General features: G+C 42.8%; 1 protein-coding gene across 1 annotated transcript in view; it reads right to left on the bottom strand.

Annotated features, from left to right (window-relative positions):
• Window positions 1–18,878, bottom strand: part of LOC124548574 (putative tyramine receptor 2) — a 96,820-nt gene that overhangs the window by 4,671 nt on the left and 73,271 nt on the right. Inside the window, exon 4 of the mRNA XM_047125181.1 lies at window positions 7,937–8,210. Coding sequence (XP_046981137.1) covers window positions 7,937–8,210 — 274 coding nt within the window. The remainder of the gene's footprint in view (window positions 1–7,936; window positions 8,211–18,878) is intronic.

Consider the following 18,878-nt stretch of genomic DNA (forward strand, 5'->3'; position numbering starts at 1 on the left):
TCCCACGCACAATTCGTGAATGGAACAGGGAAGGGGGGATCAGATAGTGGTACAATAAGTACCCTCCGCCACACACCGTAAGGTGGCTCGCGGAGTACAGATGTAGATGTAGATGTAGATTATTCAATTCTCAACGGGTTTAATCCATATATCCATATGAATACCGGTATTATTAATTCGGAAAGAACTCATTTTATTATGTTTCCACGACTCTACCGCTTAACCGATTCGGATGGTATTTAGTATGGATATACTTGTAGCTTGATTCCCGAGGGAGGCCATAATTGCTTTAGAAAAAAGTATCTTTTTGCGCATTATTAACATTTTTAAATATGGTACACGCGAGTGGCATGCAGGTGACGTTGGCGCCATGGTCGGCGACTCTGAGTGTCTATAGATTATTCCGTGACCGTGCAAATCCAATGTTATATTGTGTGCGTCGTTTATGACAAGGTCTGACATATCTGACGAGCTTTGGTGGAAATATAACAACGAAAGTGGATGGTAAGCTCGAGAACCATATTTGGACAATTACTACAGGCCTCGTTAACTTGGGTCTCATTTTGCGCATAGTTGTAACAGACCTCAAGCTGCGAAAGAGGCTCGAATCCAACAAACCTCATAGCAATCTCATGTCCGCCTGAACTTGGATGCAGAACGTCTAGCGGCCCTCAGAGCTACAAAGACATTAGAACAATCACAAGACCGTTGCACTTTAGACGCTGAGCGTCACGCGTCTCTTACAACTTCCAAGAAGCTTAAAGGCCCACATCGTCGGCGTCATTTAAAGGCTGTACAGCTAAAAGAGAGACCTGCCTGTACATGTGGTTCGTGGAAGGGTTTTGGTGAGACTGCATTTGATTATGCTGTTAACTATGTTCATCATAAATTAGTCACTATACGGGGATGGATCAAAAATACGGGCACGATGACTCACTTGCATGTGTTGCTCGGGTGGCAAATTCTCACATCTGGTACCAGGTGAGCCACAGAAATATTCTACTTCTGCACGAATGTAATGAATCGAATCAGTTTGTAAATATAATTAGAAAATGTAATGCATGCTTTCAGATTCGACCTTCAGCAATAAAATAGAAATACATTCGTTATGTACCTACATACCGGCTGTGCATACACTTTTTCATCACATTTCTCCACACCACTACATACACAGACATCTCCCAAAATTACTAGCTTACTTACTCAGTACCACTCATCATGAAAAAACTAGTGATTTGCGAACGAATCAGCAGATAACAGCTAGCAAACAATACATAGAAAATCAAGACGACCAAGCACGATTTGCTTGGATTGAATGGGGTCTAAGAAGAGAATGCAGTCTCTCGTCCGTACTGTTTAATCTATACATCAAAGAAGCAATGATGAGAAGAATGTTCAAGAGTGCGATTAAAATTCATGATGAGAAGATATCAATGATAAGAATGTAGATAATATGATGACATTGTTTTCCACAGTGAAAAAGGACCGGTTGAGGAGAATCAACAGTCTAATCAGTAAAGGATTTGGATTAAGGGTAAACCGAAGGAAGTCGACAGTAAAAAGGAGTAGCAAAAACGAAGTTCGCTATAAAATTGACATCAAAATTGGAACCCATGAATTAGACGAAGGGGGCGTAATAAATGACTAGCGCAGCAAGGGGGTATTCAATACCAACAGAAAGGTCCAGAGTCATCAGTCACTTTACTCCTTTGATGCAGCCTATTTGCCGGGTGGTTCAAAACTCTGTCTTCCTCTATATTTTTTACCCTCTGCAGCTCCCTCTAGTAATATGGAGGCTATTCCCTGATGTTTCAACAGATGTCCTATACCCTATCCATTCTTCTTGTCAGTGTTTTTCCTATGTTCATTTCCCTGCACGTTCTGCGGAGAGCCTCCTCATTCCTTGCTTTTTCAGAACACTTTTCAAGATGCTTCTATAACACCACATCTCAAAGGCTTAGATTCTCTTCTGTTCCGGGTTTTCCACGGTCTAGGGGTAGCGTCTTTGATTTATAATCAAAACGTCTTCGGTCCCGGGTTCGATCCCCGCCACTGCCTAAATTTTGATAAATAATCAGCATTGGCGGCCGAAGACTTCCGGCATAAGAAGTCAGCCTCATTCTGCCAGCGACCTTGTCAAAGAGGGCGGAGGAGCGGATACAGGTTCAGGGCACTCTTTTGTCCTAGGGGTGGGAAATTGCCCCTAAAGGCGGAAGCATCAGCAATGATGAACGACATGAGGATGCAGAAGGCAATGGAAACCACTGCATTAAAGACACGGAACGTGTATCCACAGGACATGTGGCCTGTAATTGACGAAGTGTCATGATGATCTCTCCATTGGCAAAAGATTCCGGAATAGTCCCCCATTCGGATCTCCGGGAGGGGACTGCCAAGGGGTAGGTTACCATGACAAAAAGATTGAATAATCAACGAAAGGATAACGTTCTACAGGTCGGGGTGTGGAATGTCAGGAGCTTAACGTGGTAAGGAAACTAGAAAATCTGAAAAGGGAAATGCAAAGGCTCAATCTAGATATAGTAGGGCTCAGTGAAGTGAAGTGGAAGGAAGACAAGGATTTCTGGTCAGATGAGTATCGGGTAATATCAACAGCAGCAGAAAATGGTATAACAGGTGCAGGATTCGTTATGAATAGGAAGGTAGGGCAGAGGGTGTGTTACTGTGAACAGTTCAGTGACCGGGTTGTTCTAATCAAAATCGACAGCAGACCAACACCGACAACGATAGTTCAGGTATACATGCCGACGTCGCAAGCTGAAGATGAACAGAAAGAGAAAGTGTATGAGGATATTGAAAGGGTAATGCAGCATGTAAAAGGGGACGAAAATCTCATAGTCATGGGCGACTGGAATGCAGTTGTAGGGGAAGGAGTAGAAGAAAAGGTTACAGGAGAATATGGGCTTGGGACAAGGAATGAAAGAGGAGAGAGACTAATTGAGTTCTGTTTCAAGTTTCAGCTGGTAATGGCGAATACCCTGTTCAAGAATCACAAGAGGAAGAGGTATACTTGGAAACGGCCGGGAGATACGGGAAGATTTCAATTAGATTACATCATGGTCAGACAGAGGTTCCGAAGTCAGATACTGGATTGTAAGGCGTACCCAGGAGCAGATATAGACTCAGATCACAATATAGTAGTGATGAAGAGTAGGCTGAAGTTCAAGCCATTAGTCAGGAAGAATCAATACGCGAAGAAGTGGGATACGGAAGTACTAAGGAATGACGAGATACGTTTGAAGTTCTCTAACGCTATAGATACAGCAATAAGGAATGGCGCAGTAGGCAGTACAGTTGAAGAGGAATGGACATCTCTAAATAGGGCCATCACAGAAGTTGGGAAGGGAAATATAGGTACAAAGAAAGTAGCTGCGAAGAAACCATGGATAACAGAAGAAATACTTCAGTTGATTGATGAAAGGAGGAAGTACAAACATCTTCCGCGAAAATCAGGAATACAGAAATACAAGTCGCCGAGGAATGAAATAAATAGGAAGTGCAGGGAAGCTAAGACGAAATGGCTGCAGGAAAAATGTGAAGACATCGACAAAGGTATGATTGTCGGAAGGACAGACTCAGCATACAGGAAAGTCAAAACAGCCTTTGGTGGCATTAAAAGCAACGGTGGTAACATTAAGAGTGATCGGGAATTCCACTGTTAAATGCAGAGGAGAGAGCAGATAGGTGGAAAGAATACATTGAAAGCCTCTATGACGGTGAAGATTTGTCTGATGAGATAGAAGAAGAAACAGGAGTCGATTTAGAAGACATAGGCGATCCCGTATTAGAATCGAAATTTAAAAGAGCTTTGGAGGACTTACGGTCAAATAAGGCAGAAGGGATATATAGCATTCCATCAGAATTTCTAAAATCATTGGGGGAAGTGGCAACAAAACGACTATTCACGTTGGTGTGTAGAATATATGAGTCTGGCGATATACCATCTGACTTTCGGAAAAGCATCATCTACACAACTCCGAAGACGGCAAGAGCTGACAAATGCGAGAATTATCGCTTAACAGCTCATGCATCGAAGCTGCTGACAAGAATAATATACAGAAGAATGGAAAAGAAAATTGAGAATGCGCTAGGTGACGATCAGTTTGGCTTTAGGAAAAGTAAAGGGACGAGAGAGGCAATTCTGACGTTACGGCTAATAATGGAAGCAAGGCTAAAGAAAAATCAAGACAATTTCATAGGATTTGTCGATCTGGAAAAAGCATTCGACAATATAAAATGGTGCAAGCTGTTCGAGATTCTGAAAACTGTAGGGGTAAGCTATAAGGAGAGACGGGTCATATACAATATGTACAACAACCAAGAGGGAATAATAAGAGTGGACGATCAAGAACGAAGTGCTCGTATTAAGAAGGGTGTCAGACAAGACTGTAGCCATTCGCCCCTACTCTTCAAGCTGTACATCGAGGAAGCAATGATGGAAATAAAAGAAAGGTTCAGGAGTGGAATTAAAATACAAGGTGAAAGGATATCAATGATACGATTCGCTGATGACATTGCTATCCTGAGTGAAAGTGAAGAAGAATTAAATGATCTGTTGAACGGAATGAACAGTCTAATGAGTACATAGTATGGTTTGAGAGTAAATCGGAGAAAGACGAAGGTAATGAGAAGTAGTAGAAATGAGAACAGCGAGAAACTTAACATCAGGATTGATGGTCATGAAGTCAATGAAGTTAAGGAATTCTGCTACCTAGGCAGTAAAATAACCAATGACGGACGGAGCAAGGAGGACATCTAAAGCAGACTCGCTATGGTAAGAAAGGCATTTCTGGCCAAGAGGAGTCTACTAATATCAAATACCGGCCTTAATTTGAGGAAGAAATTTCTGAGGATGTACGTCTGGAGTACAGCATTGTATGGTAGTGAAGCATGGACTGTGGGAAAACCGGAACAGAAAAGAATTAAGCATTTGAGATGTGGTGCTATAGACGAATGTTGAAAATTAGGTGGACTTATAAGGTAAGGAATGAGGAGGTTCTACGCAGAATCGGATTCGGAGAGGAAAGGAATATGTGGAAAACCCTGATAAGGAGAAGGGACAGGATGATAGGGCATCTGCTAAGACATGAGGGAATGACTTCCATGGTACTAGAGGGAGCTGTAGAGGGCAAAGACTGTAGAGGAAGGCAGAGATTGGAATACATCAAGCAAATAATTGAGGACGTAGGTTGCAAGTGCTACTCTGAGATGAAGAGGTTAGCACAGGAAATGAATTCGTGGCGGGCCGCATCAAACCAGTCAGTAGACTGACGACCAAAAAAAAATTCTTACTTCCACACGATGCTGTCCTCCAAACGTACAGTCTCAGAAATTTCTTCCTCAAATTAAGGCTTATTTGTGATGCTAGCAGACTTTTCTTGGCCATGAATTCTCTTTTTGTCAGTGTTAGTCTGCTTTTTATCTCCCCCTTGCTTTGTCCATCTTACGTTATTTTTCTGCCTGGGTAACAGAATACCTTAACTCCAAACACATTGTGATTACCGATTCCGACGTCAAGTTTGTCGCTGTTCTCAATCCCTTCGTCTTTGTTCGATTTGCTATCAGTCCATACTCTGTACTCATTAGACTCCTATTTCCTTTCACCACATCCTGTGGATGTAAAATGTGAAGAAGTCGAAAAAGAAATGACCGTCGGAAGGACAGAATCATGTACAAAAGTCAAAATAACCTTCGGTGAAATTAAAAGAAATGGCGGTAACACTTAGAGTGCAATGGGAATACCGCTGTTAAATACAGAGGAGCGAGCGGATAGGTGGCAAGAGTACATTGAAGGCATCTACGAGGAGGAAGACTTGTCTGATGACGTGATAGAAGAGGGAATAGTGGTCGGCAGGGAAGAAATAGGCGAGCCGGTATTAGAATAAGAATTTAAATGAGTTTTAGAAGATCAAATAAGGCAGAGGGGAGGGGACACATAACATACCATAGGCAAATCTAAAATTTCGAAGATTACACGAGCCGACAAGTGTGATGGGCAGTTCTGGCGTTGCGGATGATAATGGATGCAAGACTAAAGATAAATCAGATACGTTAACTGGATTTGTCGACCTGAGAAAAACGTTGGACAGTGTAAAATGATGCAAGATGTTCGAAATTCTGAGAAAAATTAGAATTGTCTGTAGGGAGAGACGGGTAATATACAATATGTAGAAGAACCAAGAGAGAATAATAAGACTGGAAGACAAAGAACAAAGTTCTCGGATGAAAAATGGTGTTAGGCAGGGATGTGGTCTTTCACCCTTACTGTTATCGAAGAAAAAATGAACAAAAATGAGGAAGATTCAAAAGTGGGATTAAAATACAGGCTGAAAGTATATCAGTGATAAGATTAGCTGATAACATTGTTATCCTCAGTGAAAGTGAAAGAAGTCTACTGGTGACAGACATTAACAATATAAGGCAGAAATTTGTGAAAATATACTTTTGGCGTATAGCACCGTGTGGGCGCTCTAGGAAAACCGGAAAAGAAGAGCATCGAAGTTTTTTAATTGTGGTGCTATGAAAAGGTGCTAGAAATTCGAAAGGCTAGTGAGATAGTTCTTCGTGGAATAGACGAAGAAAGGATCATACGGTAAACGCTGACGGAATGATAATACATGTATTAGGACATCAGGCAACAGCAACCCGTTGTCTTAGTGGACGCTTGCAAACACAGTAGAGGAAGACATTGATTTGGAATACATCAGACATATAACTGAGGACGGAGGGTGTGAGTGCTGCTCTGAGGTGGTTGGCACAAAAGAAGAATTCGTGGCGCACCGTATCAAACCAGTCAGAAGACTGCTGACGCAAATGCGGCACTCCACTTTCTCTCATTGTCACTGGTACCATAACGAGAGAGATACTGTGATAATCATGATGCAAGGAGATAGAATTATGTGGAACGATCGAATACCATATTTTCAAACAGAAATCAGTAGAGATATTAATTGCAACATATCGCAGGAAGGAAATAGCTGCGGTTTTTGGAAACAACAGGGACGTCATAGGATGATAGCAACTTTACTGATAAATATGTCTTATTTCGAATGGTTCCATGAATATTTAGTATCAAAAGTAAAGTTATTCTCAAGCTGAGAATTCGTTCAACACCACAGTCCTTTGATATGTAGTAGTAGTAGTAGTAGTAGTAGTAGTAGTAGTAGCAGTGGTGGTAGTGGTGGTGGCGGTTTCATTTCTACGTGAGTCACTTTTATAATGATATTACACAGGGTAGACGCAGCACGCTACGAATTCCTCCACCAAACTTTTCTCCTCAGGGTAGGCTACCACTTGTACCTATGTTCTCCTTATTGTCAGGGTTTTTCACATAACCCTCTCCTTTCTGATTCAGAGGAGAGACTTCTCACTTACTGTCTTATAATTACACCTAGTTTCCAACACACTACGATATCGCTACATCTAAACCACTCCGATTCTATTCTTTTCCACGTTTCGGAACTCGGTAACCAGTGGACAACGACTGTTGGATACCAAGTTCCGATACCTTAGTGATAATGTTTTAGTTATATGTCCTCCTGAAGATGTGACTCTTAGTGCCATGAAACTGGAAACTGGTAGCAATCTAAAAATAAAGGATTAATACCCAAGATGATTTTAGGTTGTCAGAAATTATGAATACGTAAAACACGCAGCGAAAAATCTGCAAACATGAGGTAAGAACTGTCGCAAATTTAATTAACATAATGTATCTACGAATCTTTCGCTTGAAGTACACATTTATATCAATGTAGTCTCTGGGGAAACCAATCTAATTCTTCTATTGTGAAAATTGGAAATATCTGCAAGACTCAATTTTGAAAACTGCGACTAGAGGTACTCCTTCTAGATATGTGCGAGTTGTATCGTAATCGGATCGGATTTTGCGATACAGTCTTCATCCTTCGGCGGTACTCACACGTGTAGCCATCCTCGGCCATGTGGTTCTTGGCGATAGGCCCCATGCTGACGCTGTTGTCGGTGACGGAATCCTCGGCCACCATTGAGGGTGCCAGGAAGCGTCCCTCCTCGGCGGACTGGTCCTTTTTCTTGGACTTCTTCTTCGTCTTGCGCCTCTTCTCCTTCGACGAGGGCGCAGGCGGAGGCGGCGGCAGATCATTGTGGTTGGTTTCGCTGCTCACCGACTCCTGGTCGTGCGACGGCACGGCCGCCGTCACTGCCTGAGCAGCCATCTGCAGAAAATACGAACAGGAAGCAGTCAGTAGTCATCTACGGGATCTTGGCCTTCATGGGAAACCGATTATGGTTTGGACTTACGACTGTAGTTTGGTTTTACAGTATTTAACAAGCAATAGCAAACAATGTTGAACGTAAAAATACATGGGTGCTCACATTTGAAGAACACTAGCAGTGGGAGAGATTTCACTTTTTAAAGTTTTCTCAATAATAAGGTCAATATAGATGGAGCATAAGCTAGGGGAGGAATAGAAAGGATGTCGACTGTGTTCTCTGGAAAAGAACAGTTCCGGTATTCGTTTTAGAAGATCTAGAGAAAGCATGGAAAAACTAAATGTTGGCTACAGTTCGGGAATTTTAAATGTTGTTTTCTTCACTATGTGTCCATAGTCTTTATCATTGCGTTGGCGAGCAATAGAAAATTATGAAAACTACATTGTCAAATAACTTCTGAGGATAAGCCACAAACTGCGTAGTACTGACTTCAAGAATGGAAACTTTTCTTCGATGTTTACGCATCAGACTGTTTAGACTATTAATGAGCGATGTTGATGAATGATTCAGCGTAGCAGTGAGTAAACAACATCAAGTCAAATAATTTTCATTCAGTGTGTAATACATCGGAAAAAAATACTTCGTACTAAATCAATATGACCAAGGAAAACAACATTGTAATGGTTCCATATGGTTGGTTGGCAAACATTCTAGCTGTTTACCGTATGAGACGCTTGACTTGTCGACCCACTTTTGTTAGGAAATATCACGTACGGCTAGCTTGTGCGGTATTGACTTTACAATGGTGCCCCAATAGTTCGGTCAATGCCTGTTTTTCAGATGTGCTCAATTATAGTGCCTCACATCGATCCAGTGGCACACTGCTTAAGCTGTGCTCCATATGTGTAAACCCTCAAAAATGGTTCAAATGGCTCTGAGCACTATGGGACTCATCAGTCCTCTAGAACTTAGAACTACTTAAACCTAACTAACCTATGGACAGCACACACATCCATGCTCGATGCAGGATTCGAACCTGCGACCGTAGCGGTCGCGAGGTTCCAGACTGAAGCGCCTAGAAACGCTTGGCCACACCGGCCGGCTGCAAACCCTCGCGAGGCACTTTCAAACAAGTGATCCGCAACTTACAAATTATTTCTTTACTCTGATACGAGCTTAGTACCCGGCGTTATCTGAGTATTCATTTATTTCAATCTTCTATTAGTCCTTCTCCTCGTCCCCCCCCCCCCTCCTGTGTACATCTCCTCCTCCCCTCTATGTGGATCTTCTCCTGTCCTCTCTATCCACCCCCTACTCTCCCCCTCTCTCTGTCTGTCTTCATGAATGCGGATAAAATGGTGAAAATTGTTGCTTCCTCACCGCGTGGCAACAATTTTAGGTAGTTTATCCACATTCATTTGTTTTAATATGTTTAAGAGCGTTGATAACCTAACTGTTGAGTGTCCGTTAACTCGACACACACACACACACACATACACACACACCTATCTGCGTCCATCTCCTCCTTGCCCCTCGCTGTCTATCTCCATCTTATTCCGCTCATCCCAATAGGAGGCTAGTTGTCCTTAACCTAATAGTATTTCTTTCCAGATTGTAACCAGTATGTGTACCTAGTTTAGTTGAGATCGTTCCAGGGATTTAGAATGAGATTTTTACTCGTGGCTTTGCCCGCATCCACACATCTGAAATACATTTCATATATATTTAACATATTTCACGTTCATTTGTACACATATTTCTCACCTACATCTCTGGCGAATTTCACTCTGCTAAATGTTTATGACATCATATCTTCTGAACTATGTGTCGTACAATGATATAATTTTTCTGCTTCATTCAGCAGTACATGTGAATACTACTGCAAAATGTGTCGTTAATACTTTGATAGTTATACATGCACCCACCCTCCGCCGCATGGAATCCCTGATGCGCTGATGCAACTCTGGAGAATGGCGCATTGTATCACAGCCCTCCACAATACGAGCACGAAGAGTCTCTAAATTTGGTACCGGGGTTGCGTAGACAAGAGCTTTCAAATGCCCCCATAAACGAAAGTCAAGAGGGTTGAGGTCAGGAGAGCGTGGAGACCATGGAATTGGTCCGCCTCTACTAATCCATCGGTCACCGAATCTGTTGTTGAGAAGCGTATGAACACTTTGACTGACACTTTGACTTGTAAAGGCACATGTTCTAGCGGCACAGGTAGAGTATCCCGTATGAAATCATGATAACGTGCTCCATTGAGCGTAGGTGGAAGAACGAAACTAAAAAAAAAGCTCTAACATTGAAATTAAGCGTTTCCGGACACATGTCCACATAACATCTTATATATATCAGCTTCTTTTTAAATATGTATGGATCCAGTCATTCGAGGTAAACAAAAATACTATGCACTCTTACATTTCTTAACTGTAGCTAATCTGATATTCGTCACAAAATATATGAAAGTAAAACGGAGGAGAGAGATTTTCAAAATCTTCAAAATAATCTGAGTATAGTAACAGATCCAACTTCGAATGTGGATCTGAGGAACGCTTTAACGAGTGAGATGCTCGGATACGGATCTGGAACAGCACATTAAAGTAAAAAAAAACGTTCCAAACGATTTGTTGCGCTATACACTGATGAGACAAAAGTCGTGGGATAGCGATATGCATGTATACTGTTGGCGGTAGTATCAAGTAAAACAAGGTACAAAAGGGCCGTGATTTGGCGGAACTGGCATTTGTACTCAGGTGATTTATGTGAAAAGGTGTCCGACATGATAATGGCTGCACAATGGGAAATAATAGGCCCTGAACGCGGAATGGTAGTGGGAGCATGACGCGTGAGAAATTACATTTCGGATATGGTAGGGAATGCAATATTCCGAGATCCGCAGTGTCAAGAGTATGCAGACAATACCAAATTTCAGGCATTACCACTCACCGCTACAACGCAGAGGTCGACGACCTTCACTTAACGACCGAAACCAACTACATTTGCATAGAGTTGTCAGTGCTAACAGACAAGCAATGAAATAACAGCAGAAATCAATGTGAGACGTAAGACGAATGTATCCATTAGGTCAGTGCGGCGAAATTTTTCGTTAATTGTCTAAAGCAGCAGACGACCAAAGCGAGTGCCTTTTCTGACAACACGACATCGACTGCAGCGCCTCTCTTGGGTTCGTGACCATATTGATTGGACGCTAGACGACTGGAAAACCAGGGAGTCGAGAGATGAGTCCCGATTTCGGTTGCTGAGAGCTGATAAGCTCGAGTATGGCGCAGCCACAGACACACGTACGCAGAATGGCACTGTGCAAGCTGATAGTGGCTCGATAGTGGTGTGGGCCGTGTTCACACGGGATGGATTGGGTCCCTTGGTCCAACTGTACCAATCATTGACTGGGAATAGTTACATTCGGCTATTTGTAGATCATTTGTAATCATTCGTGGTCTTCAAGTTTCCAAATAACGATATAATTGTTACGGATGACAATGCGCCATGTCACCGGGCCACAAATGTTCGCGATTTGTTAGAAGAAGATTCTGCGCAGTTCGAGAGAAAGATTTCGCCATCCAGATCGCGCGACACGAATCCCATTAAACATTTATTTGGCACAATCGAGATGTCAGTTCGTGTTGGGGGTTGGGTTGTTTTGGGGAAAGAGACTAAACTGCGAGGTCATCGGTCTCATCGGTTTTAGGGAAGGACGGGGAAGGAAGTCGGCCGTGCCCTTTCAAAGGAACCATCCCGGCATTTGCCTGGAGCGATTTAGGGAAATCACGGAAAACCTAAATCAGGATGGCCGGACGCGGGATTGAACCGTCGTCCTCCCGAATGCGAGTCCAGTGTGCTAACCACTGCGCCACCTCGCTCGGTTCAGTTCGTGTACGAATTCCTCCACCGGTAACACTTCCGCAATTACGGACGGCTATAAAGACAGCATTGCTCAATACCTCTGCAGGGGACTTCCAGTGTATTGTTGAGTACATGCCATACCGAGTGAAATTCATGGCGAATGTCTGATGCGTATGGCGAATACAATGTATCACGTACGTGTGTGTTTGAACGGAGAAAACGATTTCGATTAGGTTGGGTGTCATTGAATGTCATTGAAAGAGCAGTCTGCCAGGACACGCTTCTCGTGTCAGTACCCTTTCAGCCACTGCTGGGGTAGATGCTACCGTTAGAAATGACGTCCGCGGACGGTGGAAGACTTCCGGCTCTTGTTTGGTGTCAGTCACGCTACAGTTCACGCCGTCATGACGGAGCATCTGAAGTTCCGGAAAATCGGTGCACATTGGTTTCCCCGCAGCCTGATGGAGGAGCAGTAGTTGAACAAAACAGCGATATCACTCCGGACCTATAAAGGTATCAGATTGTCGCGGGAAATGAAAGAAGGTCTCATCACTTTGATAAAGCGTCAGAGTCAGCAGCGGAATCACACGGATTTACCAACCCCCCTCCCTTCCCCCCCACCCCCCACCCCCCGCCTCACCATAGAAAATGTCCAAAAACATGCACATCACCTATGGGAATGTCATGACGACGTTTTTATTTGAGTGCAACAGCTCGCTGCTCATTAAATTTCTTCCGCACGGATCCACAATTAACGTACTGCAGTTACTAAAACTGAGACGCACCATGCAGTCCAAGTGCTAGGGAATGTTGACGGACGGCGTCATTCCGTTGCAGAGTAAAGCCTGCCGACATGTTGCAGGGCTGTTTCGATTACGCCGCAGAGGTTTCACTGGGAAGCCAGACACTTCCTCCATACGGTCCCGATGGCCACCGCGGCGATTTCAATATTTTTGGAGCCCCGAAGGAAAACGTTCGTCGCCGTTAATTTACTTCGGACGAAGAGGTGCACGTCTGGATACCATCACCGTTCCGTAAGCCACAGAAATAATTTTACCATGATGTTTTTGAAATAATAAATATTTTATTTATTTTTTCCCATCTTTTCGTTATCATTTGATTGCCGTTTAGATATTAATGTACGCAAAGTGCGACTGCGTCAAACATCATACGCTGCGCAGTGTTATTAAAGCTAATGGCTTAGGGGAAGAAGAGGTATTCGTCTGATATTCCTCCTCATAATAGATGGATTCAGACACCAGTAAAACGCTACTAGGTACGAGTATCTTAATCAGTTTAACCTGTTTGAGTCTCTTAGCGAGATCTTATAATCAAACTGATTGGCACAGTTGAGTTACACGTCCTTGGTTGTCTACAGAGGTCGTAAGTGCAACTATTCAATTTGACCGTTATATTTCCATACATTATCCATAACAAAACAAGTAACACCATGTATCGTCACCCATCTCTGTCTCTTTCCCTAGAAGTGTTATACACACGCTATAGATTCTGAAGCACATGTGGAGTCACCGACTCCAACCGCATTAAAAATGAGTTCTGCAATTGTTCTTGTCAAAGATGACATACGCAAGGTTCTTCACATAACCTCATAAAAGGAAATCCTTGAGTAAACGGCCCGGATATCTAGGTAGTGAAGAGCAGGGCACAGCATCCTCACGTCATGTTTAGTACGATTGATCCAACGATTTGGAACACGATCTCTGTAACCCAATATGGGTAGGCTCCTTCTCGCTGATTGTATCGCTGATGAATTCTTCTGTGCACTGGGATGAAGGAACGACAACTGTTGAATTGTAACACGCCGAATGCCTTTTTAAAGGGATATGCCAGTTTTATTTATGACGCAAAACTTAGCTTGTGCTTGTGCATTACCTGACATGAGTCATCTTCGGTTTCAACGCTTTTGCGCAATGATTGAAATTTTGAATTGTCTTCTACATCCTATCTGATTATCGTCTCTTTACCGCTATGCATTAAGCTGTTATAGTTTTTTGTAAATGCTATATTCATTTTGAATTATCCTGTTTTCAACATCAACTCTTCTCTCCCTACATCCGTCCGGATGTTTCGATCGATACTTGACGGACAAAACATGTTTGTTTCCTGAAGATGTTCGACCACAATTATGGTTCAAATGGCTCTGAGCACTATGGGACTTAGCAGCTATGGTCATCAGTTCCCTAGAACTTAGAACTACTTAAACCTAACTAACCTAAGGACATCACAAGTATGTTCAGTAGAATTAGCGTGTTGCTGAAAGTGAGATGTACCGCAGGGTAAACGAACTGTGTGAAAAGTGGGCTTCTCTTAAACGCTGTAACTGAGAACGGCTCGCCGCGGTTTGCTGTGTCTTGTGAGTTTACGTAATGATATGTCGCCACTCTTGAAGAGAGAGAGGGCGTTGACGTCATTAGAGTCCTTGTTAGTGAGTTAATTCATTTTATCATTAGTGCAATAACAGCTCTTGGTACATGTTGGGCGTTAATTAAAATGGATGAAATTCATTCAGTTTTCGACGAGTAATATTAAGGTGAACAACGGTTGCGCGACGGAGCAATAAAGCGACGCGCTCAGGGAATTAAAGCGACGTAATATCTCACGCAGCGGTCTTCACGCGCTGTCGACATTTACTCTTGCCTTGAGCTGGTGGAAGATGTTACGTCACGTGCTGATGGCGTAAGATATCATGTGCATGAAGAATTGTAACGCAGGTTGCAGTCTTCAGAACATGATGATGTTTAGACAATTATTTTGTTTCAAGATTGCAAGACACCAAAATGAAAGCAATAAAAAGAAACGAAACGGTAGATAACGCTTAACAGTTTTAAAACGAAGATCATTACGTGAAGAGTCTCTATTCATCACTGAAACGATGCAGAGGTTGCAAACAAAGAAAAATACTTGGTACGAAGGGCAGTGAAGGAAATGAAGATAGCTGAGATGCTTAAATGAAGCATTTGAGTTGAAGCTGCTGAGACTAAAGGAATGGGCGACGTTGACGAAATCAACGAATATGCAGTGTTATCAGCCAGAAACGGTACGATATTGTGAACACATGACACAATGAAAATCTGAGGCTAAGAAAAAGTTGTTCAAAACAGGAATTGAGCCCAGATTTTGGGTTTCGTGTTTTTCGCGGTTATAGGTTGATGCATAACTGAGAACAAAGCTTGAGGAAGCATGCTCTGATAGCCTGGTGGTTAAGCCAGAGGAAGGAAAAGCAGGAAACTGAACTCAAATCCATGTCTGTCACAAATTGTTATCAATAATAAAACATTCATCAGTAATAAAACATTAATTTCTGAAACAAGACTTTATATTCCTGGGAGTAAAAATAGAGACCCTTACAAGTGATTAGAAAACTGGACAGGAAGCAAAATATACGTACATTCTGAGTTACAGTCAAATTGTTAATATGTTACTTCACCGATACCTGAATACACGATAAAAACCGTGTACGAGTAAACAGAAATAAAGAGGGCACAAAGACAATCAAATACATTTGGAAACTTGGTTCCATTCCATGATGGCAGCCTGGTACAGCAACCGGTTACGAATTTCTTAAAATAAGACAATCTCGCTACTAAATCTGTTTTTATTTACAGAAATGATGCGTTTCGGCCTTTCGGGGCATAATTGGATTGGCCTAGGGATGAAACATGACAATAGTTAGGCATATACAGATAAAAATTGTGAAAGGGAGTTAATATAAAAACACAAAAGAGGCAATCTCCAAGGCTGTGCAGCCGTCTCTACAATGAAATACAACTGTGATTATTAGTAAAAATGAATGTGGAAAGCCAACATTCGTCCATTAATGCCCACATTTGGCATTAAGACAAAATTTCATTAAGGACCACGATCTTATCGTCATAGGACGAATAAAATAATTACGGATCCTTGTAAAAATAACAGATTACACAGCAGAATAGCAACATACATGCTACCATTAAACAAGTGTTAAATACATTTGCCCTGTTTGTGAAAGTTACAAAACCTAAAAAGAATGAAACGTACGTATCCAGTTTACAGTACCTCTGATGGACCGAGCGGGGTGGCGCAGTGATTAGATACTGGACTCGCATTCGGGAGGACGACGGTTCAATCCCGCGTCCGGCCATCTTGATTTAGGTTTTCCGTGATTTCCCTAAATCACTCCAGGCAAATGCCGGGATGGTTCCTCTGAAAGGGCACGGCCGACTTCCTTCCCAGTCCTTCCCTAATCCGATGAGACCGATGACCACGCTGTCTGGCCTCCTTCCCCAAACCAACCAACCAACCAGTACCTCTGATGATCTGACATTCATTTCGCATCACATTGGCTGACTTTGTTATGAATGTAAAACTTCGCGTCAGTAATCGAGCTTGTATAAATATGAAATCTTGGCTCCAAGCAATGAAAAATATAGTGCTAGTAAATTATTTTCAAAGTGCAATCCCCTGTATATGTGGTTAGGGGCTACTGTCCAGTGAATGTAAATTGGAATCTGCATTAGCTGGTTTCGAGACACATTCCCTCCACTTTCCTCCTCGTCGTTATAGTAAAGGTGCAGCGTGATATCTTACCATCCTATGGACTAAGAAAATCACGAAGTGAAGGAAAGACACAATCTATTGATGCTTCGGGTATTTTTTGTGGAACTCATCTCTTTAGGGACAGTTAAGCACTACACCACAATTTATATAGCGCCATCATAAAGGCTTATGCACATGGTAAACGGCGAACTGGGTTACCTCCACCTAGAGTATGTACTGCCACTAATAATACGGCACGAATCGTGGGACAATACTAAGGATAGCTACTAGTGAACAACTTGTTCAACTGTTGAATTCTTTCCCTGAAGTAACCTCCTGTAAGTGCGTTAGTCAATACTGATCTACCATACAGTAACAGCTGCACAGAAACCGAAAATATATTTGACTTATACCTTTAATTCCCTAACTATCTCGGCTACATTAATGTGACCCCCACCTATGTTAGACGTAAACGTCAATAACCAGTCACCAATAGCAGGCTGAAACACTAGCAGTGGAGGGTACGTAAAGCATGCGGGGGAGGAGGGCAGGAGGTGGGAGGGGGTGCAGAAAACATTACCATCATGATGTCGAATAGGGTACGATCATGGCTTTTAGGCCAATGGTGAAAGGATTTCCGAAACGACTAAGTTTGTAAACCGTTTGCTTGCTGCCGTGGTTCATCAGTGTCCCCTCAATGGCCGTTCAGCGAATGTTTCTGCGTTTGTGCCGCTTCAGCGAGATCCTGGTTAAAGCTACCCATGTTGACTGCTGTTCATCGATGATGAAGCTAGGATTTGCACCCCAACACCCAACTCAACGTCCACTGAGTAGTGACATGCAGCCTTTTGAAATTAATCACGTTTTTTGTGCCATCGGACAGATGGTCGTTGGCGTGTACGGCATGAAACTCTGAAAGCAAACAACCTGCAACAATCGTCGGAAGGATCCGGTCAGGAGGAGGGAGCGATATGGTCCGGAAGGTGTTTTCGAGCCAATCCCTGGATGATCTCGACATTGTGAAAGGCAGAATAGATTAACCCAAGTATTCACCTACCGCTAGCGATCATGTCCATCCCGACTGCAGTTTGTTTTATTCTCAGCACGGTGGCATCAACCAGCAGGACAATGCAACGTGTCACACGTCTAACCGAGTGAATGTGTGGTTCGAAGAGAACCAGGATGAATTTACCGCACTACCTAGGCCACCAAATTTCCAGCATTAAAACCAGTCGAGAATCACGCCACGGATCCTCTACCGAGAAACCTTGCGGATCTGGCCACACAACTGGAATCGGCATGGGTCCATATCACGGTCGGTAACCTCCAGAACCTCACTAAGTCTGCTCCTGCACGCCTCGCAATGGTCGGCGATGCATGAGGTCATTTTCAGGTTTTTGACAGATGCTCATATTAATGTGACTGGACAGTACATATTAGACGATACTATATTTAAAGGAGTGGCATAGTGGTGGAAAACTGAACCTTCCTATAGAAGATCGTTGTTAAAGTTCTCATCCAATCTTCATTAAGTTTTCCCAGCGGTTTCTCCTGATTACTCGCGGCAAGCGTCAGGGCGGTTTCTGTGAAAAGGAAGTGGCCACTTTCCTGCCCGATCCTTTCGCAGTATGAATGTGTACTTCGTCCCTGATGACTCTGTAGTCAACGATATGCTACATCCTAGCCTCTCTTTCCTTTTATAGGAGAGTAGCCCATAACCATCGAAATAAATGATTAATTAACGAAGAAAATTATGTCTCATTCGAAAGATCCACATCCCGAATATTACGACAATGAAATATCCTAATCTTTATCACACATAACTACAGAACAATAGTAATGGATAACTTACTGTAAACTTAACTGAAAGAGAAAACAGAACAACTAAGTGCGACGAACAATGGAACGATCACGATGTAGTTACTGGGAGTGAGGGTGACAACATCCCGAAAGACTGACTGCTGCTGATAAACCTTTCGTGGTCTGAGGTCGTGGTCCACGAAACTCTTCTGTTTAGATGCGTTGTTCCTCCGCTGAGTCTTGCCGACTGACGGGCCGGACGTCTGAGACCGAAATATGTAGAAAAAAGGGCGCGGCCGGAGTTGCACGTGATAAACAGAGATGATCCTTGTCAAAAATAAAATTTAATTATCCGTTGCCGTGTTGTCAAAGGTAAAAAACTGTTTAGCGATTCTGCATAGCTACTGTCCATTTGTCCAGGAGATTTGTCTGCTCTTTTCAGACATCGCCTTACTTCCAGTGTATTT

The sequence above is a fragment of the Schistocerca americana genome, chromosome 1 (assembly GCF_021461395.2).
Source record: "Schistocerca americana isolate TAMUIC-IGC-003095 chromosome 1, iqSchAmer2.1, whole genome shotgun sequence".
Classification (NCBI taxonomy): Eukaryota; Metazoa; Arthropoda; class Insecta; order Orthoptera; family Acrididae; genus Schistocerca; species Schistocerca americana.